Source organism: Plectropomus leopardus, chromosome 22, assembly GCF_026936395.1.
Source record: "Plectropomus leopardus strain MGB_pleo_1.0 chromosome 22, ASM2693639v1, whole genome shotgun sequence".
In the NCBI taxonomy this organism is placed as follows: Eukaryota; Metazoa; Chordata; class Actinopteri; order Perciformes; family Serranidae; genus Plectropomus; species Plectropomus leopardus.
The window spans coordinates 4,488,727-4,495,600 of record NC_142197.1 but is presented as its reverse complement, the minus strand read 5'-3'; the positions used below and the strand labels follow the sequence as shown (position 1 = coordinate 4,495,600).

The following is a 6,874-nucleotide window of genomic DNA, read 5'->3' as shown; positions in this document are numbered from 1 at the left end:
GCTCATACCTAGTTTGTTAAATTTTTTTGGTTAATTTTAGTTAACTATAATAACCTTTAACTACAGTAATAAGTCAGGTGACACAGGTATAATCTCACTTAAGTAAGAGGAAGGACATCTCCAAGACAAATCGTTTTTATGTGCTTGTTTTCACGAGGAGTCCACCTCAATGAGGAACCTGAGCACTGTGGCCAAAAAAGAAAAATGTTACAACACAAAAATATGATGACAATTAGTGGTTTGTGACAAATGCAAATGTGTTTTTTGAGGGGGTGTGGGGTTGAAAATTTAACAAGAAGAACAGGAAGTCAAGAAAAGTACAACATCTACCTCTCCCTGACTAAAGGTATCAAACTCCATCTGGAAAGTAAAAGGCAACTTTTAGTGTAACTTACCAACTGTTAGACAGAACAGCTTAACTGTATTGATCATCTTTCTATATCAGAAGAACTGTGTGCTGCATTCTGCTTGGTGAGTTGTATTAGGGTTTTTTTGTTCAAAGAGATGCAACAGGAAATACCTTAAAACTGGTTCTTAAAAGTTTTCATGACACTCTTTGACACTGAAATTTAGGAAGAGTACCTTTTCCGGTTTTGCCTGTACAGAAATAATAAAGTAAAAATATTATTATTATTATTGCTACTACTACCCTGAGAGTTTTTTCATTTCACTGTATAATGCACGTTTTCAGTCAGCAGAACCTTCTTTGGTTTGACTTTTTTTTTTGTATTTAAATAGTAATGAGTCATTGTTGTATAAGTTATGAAATGTCCCAATTAAACTAAACTAAAACTTAACTAGACAGTTACATCTGTGAAAGAAACAATTATCTGTAAACAAATGATTACATAAAATCAAAAGGATAAAATGGAAAGTTAACTTATTTTGTTCTATCGCTAAGTAATCAAAACATTATTAAATGTTGCTAATAAAGATTTAAAAGTGCTGTATGTAACTCTGGAGAGAGACAGTTAATTGTTGAGTCTCAGAGGAAATGTCCTTGTCTCTGAGTAAGTATTTTAACAAGTATCAAAGCAATGAAAATACTTGCAGATCACAACAGCAGCACTGGGGATTTTACGGTCTAACTTTTTAAGGTTTAGCTTCCAGTTTGCCGCATTAGATTGCATTTACGCACCTTGCTATCTGAATGTGAGTAGTGTGTGGGCCAAAAAAGGCAGCTTATACAGATTTAATTTTGGAGAAACGCAACCTGACATCACGCTGTGTAGGACAGCCACATAAACAACCAGACTGGAAAGTCCACAGCGCAAAAGCAACAGTCTTTCTGTCGTTGGAGGTAATAGTAAGTAAAACAAATAAAGAACATATAATCAGCTCGTGAATACTATCCTACAAATGATCTCACTGGCTTTGTGTGTGCTGCGTGTCTTTTGTGGCAGTAAAGACAATCAAATGACAATTAAAAGAAATTACAAATTTTTGAAGCCAACATAAACAAACGATCCAAAGACAAATATTCAGTTGCTTAGATTGAAGAGACTGGCTTTCTCTCCACCACAAACCACAAACAGACACAATAAAAGACTAGCTGGTGATTACATTGGAGCATTTAGCCACTAAAGAAACAGATGTTTCCCTCAGGGGTTGGTGGAGACCAAAACAGAGCAAAAAGATAAAGAATATTGGACTGACATTCAACAGATGGACACAAGGTTCCTAATAAATCATCATTTAGTTCAGAGTCTACCATTTTGTCCAATGGTAACTTAATTAGGTGTCAGTGTTGTGATTACAACTTTACTCAAGACTGAACATTTCTCTAAATTTCGACCAGGGAGACAAAATGGAGAAACTTCCAGTAAAGCTTTGGAAAGCACTGCAAGAATTAAAAGACGATGAGTTCAAGAAATTCAAGTGGTTCCTAAAGCAGGATGACATCTCAGCAGCTCAGCTGGAGAAGGCGGACAGACAGGACACAGTGGATCTGATGGAGCAGAAGTATGGCGACTCCGGAGCCATGAAGGAAACCATGACAGTCTTAGAGAAGATCAGCAGGAATGATCTGGTGCAGGGATTGAAAAACTCCTGCCTCGACCCAAAAGGTATGTCAGGTTGAAGGTAGAAAATATGAAGTTCTAAAAAAATACAACTACCAAAAGGTTATGGTACAAAAAACAGATAAGTCGAGCTATGGTTAAAGCTCGACGAGGTTACCATTGAACTACTGTCCTTGTAGCAGTACACAAGCACTCAAGGAGAATCAAATTATTGACGAAAGTATGTCCGACTCCTCCACGGTAGGTGTCGATATGGCCCCTTTCAGCTATTTGCTATTGACCAAAACTTTATTTACAATATCTTTGGGGTAGAAAACTGCTTTAACTTGCTGAAAGACAGCCTTTACAGACAGGGATTTGAAGCTATTATATAAAAAACATCAGACTCCATTGACAAAAAGTCATCCATTGACTCCATTGTCAAATTCTGCTGCTGCCTCCATCAGTTGTGAACGGTAAAGAGGAGCAAATATTCATCGTAGTATTCATAATATAGTGCACACTTCAACTGATTCTGACTTTTTTAGGTGACTACAATATGTTTTACTGTGGCCCCGTCCACTGTAGTACATCACTTAGCTTCTGTTGTTGTGGGACTGATTTTTTTTCATCAGATGAGGGGGGAGTAAAACGGGTGTGACTTTTTTGTAATTAAGAGAAATACAAAATACTTCCATTTTAAGTCTTATGTCTGTAACCTAAGCTGGAATCAAAATAAATAAATGAAATAAATAACTGAACAGTCACATCATGGCAACTAGGTGCACACGCAGAGAGCCAGTTCAGGTCCGACTGAGGCGGGTATATCAAAGAGCAGTGCATTCCCAAACAGCATTATTTAGGTGCGTTAGTCCAACTTCAAAAATTTTTTGATGTGGTACGATGTCAGTCAGACAAACATGTTTACACGTGTTTTAAATATCCAGTTTTAGGCAAACTAACACAATGACTTCTTTTAACATAATGCAAATGTACTGAGTGACAAAGGTTAAAAGACCAATGCCATCGACACAATAATTTGGAGGTTTCGGCAGGGATTTATCACAAGTGACAACCTACTAATCTCTGCCAAAGTTATAAACACAAACTTAACATGAAAGCTGAGTTTTCTTTTGGATCAAACTTTAACATCTAGCATCATAATAATAATCGTCATCATGTATGTGTTTGTCCAACTTGTTTTAGACACGATACCGACAGATTTCGGTGTTCTCAAAGAAGAATATGAAAGAAAGAAGGCCAAGCTGAAGGGAGTCCCGCAGTTTGCAATGGACATGACTCTGGGTCCAAACCACATCCGGTTTGGTGATCAAGAACAAGTCCGCTCTGGTGATGTGAGGAAGACGCTACTGATCAACCCTGAGAGATTTTACAGATGTGTCTGTTGGAGCAACCAAAGAATCGATCAACAGGAACGGACAAATCCCTCCGATCGCTCGGAGTCCTAAGAGTGGCTGCGTAGTTGAGGAATGAGGATGAGTACGATGCTAATTAATGAAAAACCCGTCCATCCAAATGGAGCCATCGGAAGGTGGCAGTCGTTCTAGACCATGACGAGGGTCTAAGTCTCCTTTTATGCCCCTTTGATTGTCTCTTCTTTCAATCACAATAATAAGATTCATCATCTGCTTTCCAAGAAGAGGTCCTCTGTCGTTCAAACTGGATCAGTGATAATGCACGACTTGAATTCTGCATAATTTGATTTCATTAAAGTAAAATCCAGCTTTGACTCTGCTGCGTTCAACCATCCAAACATCAAAACATGGAAAAATTAATCAATTTTTAAAAATCACTGCCTTTTACAGATTTTTTTTTAGAGCAGTTTATTAGTCACAGGAAATACTGTCTGTGATCAAAACTAATATAATATTCAGCAAATACTGAAATTCACATTTTTTTATGCTTTTCAAGATTAAGTAAGGATTAAGATATATTTGCAAATTACATCTTGTAATAATTTGTCTTCTGTTCTCCAAATGTAATGACAACAAAATCAACAAATTTTCTGTACTTTAAACAAAATAAAATTGAAAATTTTAGAAGCTTTTCTTCTAAAAATTCCTTTTACATTTTTCTACTGAAAACAGTCCAAACTCCTCAAATTAACACATGAAGCTTCTGCCGCAAAAGTTTTTAATTAATTCTCTTTTTGAATTCTTACAGAATGAGACTTGCTTTGGTACAACAAAATAAAATAACTTACTGAAATTAATATGCACTCAGTAAATACTGAAATTAAAAAAAGATCTAATATTTAATGTTTTGTCGGATGTCGTTACTAATATATTTACATATAACAAGTTGTACTTTTTTCTACAATAGAAACAAAGACAATAGCGACACACTCCCTGTATTGTGAACAAAATTCAAATAGAGAATTTAAGAAGCTTTTCTTATATAATTTCCTTTTAGATTTTTTGACTGAAAACAGTCATGAGCTTGTAATTAATTCTCGTTTCATTCGTACAGAATGAGACTTGCTTTTGTGCAACAAAATAAAATAACTTACAGAAATTAATATGTATTCAAAATGTAAATAAGGAATTTTAGAAGTCTTTCTTCTAAAATAAAACTTGTATTTTTACGACTGAAACGGTCTAAATTTCTCAGTCTAACACTTGAGGCCTGTATTTAATGCTTTCCATTCTTACAGAATACCTTTGTACGATAAATACAAAAACTAGAAAGTAGGGCATTGTGTAAACAAGTGATGTAATGCTGGAGAAACCCAACGTCACTGCATCAGAACTTCATAACTCGGCGTCAGTACACCGTGCTGAAATGCTTGTTGACTTTGAAGACAGAAATGAAGACGGTGAGGCTGATGATGAAGAACTGCCTCTGCTCCTTCAACCAGACTAGCTCCAGCTTCACCTTCCCGTCAGAGTTGTAGAAATTCATCACAAAGTGCTCGCCGCCGTAGTCAAACGACAGCCACTTCTTCGCTGGCGTGATGACGGTGGGCGAGCTGAAGCACCAGAAGGGCTTCTGGAGCTCGTCCAGCAGAGTCAGCGTTATGATGCAGCATTTCTACGCGGCGTAAGAAACAACTGTCAGAGCTACAAAAGGGATATGACCCTTTTTCATCCACAACAGCTGAGCCAAAACGAAACTTACTTTGCTGAGTTACTGAAAAAGACCAGACGTCTACGACCGCAGCGCGTCTGAGCAGGTTTACTGGCTGAGTTATCACAGTGTCAGCATTCAACTTCTCCAAAATGATTTCTTTTATTAAAGCCACTGAATTGAACCAATTTATTAGTATTATTATTATTCCCATTTATTTAATTTATTAATATTATTTTTATTATTAGTATTATTATTATTATTATTATTAGTATTATTATTATTATTATTATGTTTTTGTTTTATAATGTAAAAGACATCTTAAGCATGAAAAGGGAAAAATGAGGGAATGACATGCAGCAAAAAGTCGCTGGAGTCACAATACATGGTTGAACACAAGTTTAACACGTTTTAACGTTTTCTACTAGGAGTACTTTCTTGGTAATTATAGTTACGTTATGTGAGTACTTGGAGTATTCAGTATTGCAAATTCACAAATAGTGGACACATACAGAAAGATATACAATATTTGATGTGAGACTGGCTACTATTAGAGTATTTTAATAAATTATGTTCATTTCAACAGAAGTATTCAACCGAGAGTAGTAGTAAAAATACTTAAGTAGAATTAATACCATCACTCCTACAACTGGTGTACAGTCTCTACTGCATTTTATCAAAGTTTAAACAGGTCTGATAACCTGCTGTTTCCATCAGTGAGGGTGGAGAGTGAAGTCAGCATCAATATTACATGTTTAAAGCAGGTGGTTTCAAATGTTCAGGAGTATTAAGAAATACATTTGACGTATGTCCGAGATGCTTATGTACGGTATTGCAGAGATCTGCACTGATAAGCAGTGAGGGACGGCTCGTCTCTTTAGTGATAACTCATCCACTGTAGCCTCTAGTGTGCTGCAGCAGAGGATTAAGACGCAAAGCCGGCCGAAGTCAGTGGATACAGCGAAGAAGTTAGAGTTTCAGTGAATGTTAGTTAGTTAGTAAGAAACTCCAGGAGAACGACCGTTATCCCCGTCTCAAGCAGCTCCCGGAAAGAGGCAACGTTGCGCAGTAAAGAAAAGAAGCGATTTAAGAAGATTAAATCTTAGTGTGGCTTTCCAACGCTGGAAACAGTAAACCAGCTGTCACAGATGTTACAAGGATGCACAATGAGGCGGGGAAACACCCGTCTGACACCAGCCACGGCCTGAGAGCCACCGCCACACACAAACTGTCTGAAAAAGGTCTCGAGGTGACGGAGATGAGCGGACACACACACTAAAGCGACGTCCTGTTTGATCAAACTAACTCATCTGAATCACACAAGCCGCCAATGCGACTGCATACAGACACTTATTTCACTGGAAACACACGAGTAAATGTTCAAGATACTAAACAGCTGGTCTGCACATAACACGCAGACCCAGCATACACAGATCCGCAAGCAACAGCAGGCAACAGCTGTCACTTCCAACAAATGCAGAACTATTGAACAATGAAATCATGTGATTATCATGTGAAAGAATCACAGCCACGATGATATAGAGTACAACAGCACAACCTCTTGTATGATATTGCTAAAATACAGATTAATAAAATGAGACAGAACGTGTTAAAGAGGAGCTGTTTCAGCCTGTTTATTACTATTCTTTTAAATTTCTATCTAACTATTTGGGATGTCAAGCACTTAAAAAGATAATCTAATTAATTACATGCGTTGTGATTATTTAATCTAAATTAATCTCACACATCAATATTTGCCGTGAAAGTATTTGAAAAAAAAATTAATT

At 36.8% G+C, this 6,874-nt stretch overlaps 2 protein-coding genes across 3 annotated transcripts in view; one reads left to right on the top strand and one right to left on the bottom strand.

Annotated features, from left to right (window-relative positions):
• LOC121961102 (F-box only protein 15-like) overlaps nucleotides 1-6,874 on the bottom strand; it is a 35,120-nt gene that overhangs the window by 22,007 nt on the left and 6,239 nt on the right. The window contains exon 10 of one of the 2 annotated variants that reach the window (XM_088073028.1): nucleotides 4,652-5,051. The exons of the other annotated variant lie outside the window; for it this stretch is intronic. Coding sequence (XP_087929154.1) covers nucleotides 4,785-5,051 — 267 coding nt within the window. The 3' untranslated portion in view covers nucleotides 4,652-4,784. Of the gene's footprint in view, nucleotides 1-4,651; nucleotides 5,052-6,874 lie in introns of those variants that run through there. 2 annotated transcript variants of the gene reach the window in all.
• LOC148185847 (uncharacterized) lies at nucleotides 139-5,266 on the top strand. Its single transcript, XM_088073030.1, has 3 exons — nucleotides 139-471; nucleotides 1,799-2,066; nucleotides 3,207-5,266. Exons 2-3 carry the CDS (start codon nucleotides 1,808-1,810, stop codon nucleotides 3,467-3,469), a joined length of 522 nt encoding a protein of 173 aa, XP_087929156.1. The 5' UTR covers nucleotides 139-471; nucleotides 1,799-1,807; the 3' UTR covers nucleotides 3,470-5,266.

Excerpts from the sequence above, each read along its gene's own strand:
- LOC148185847 (XM_088073030.1), top strand. The coding sequence starts at position 1,808 with ATGGAGAAACTTCCAGTAAAGCTTTGGAAAGCACTGCAAGAATTAAAA. Across the intron at positions 2,067-3,206 it reads CTCCTGCCTCGACCCAAAAG|ACACGATACCGACAGATTTC; the intron begins GTATGTCAGGTT and ends AACTTGTTTTAG.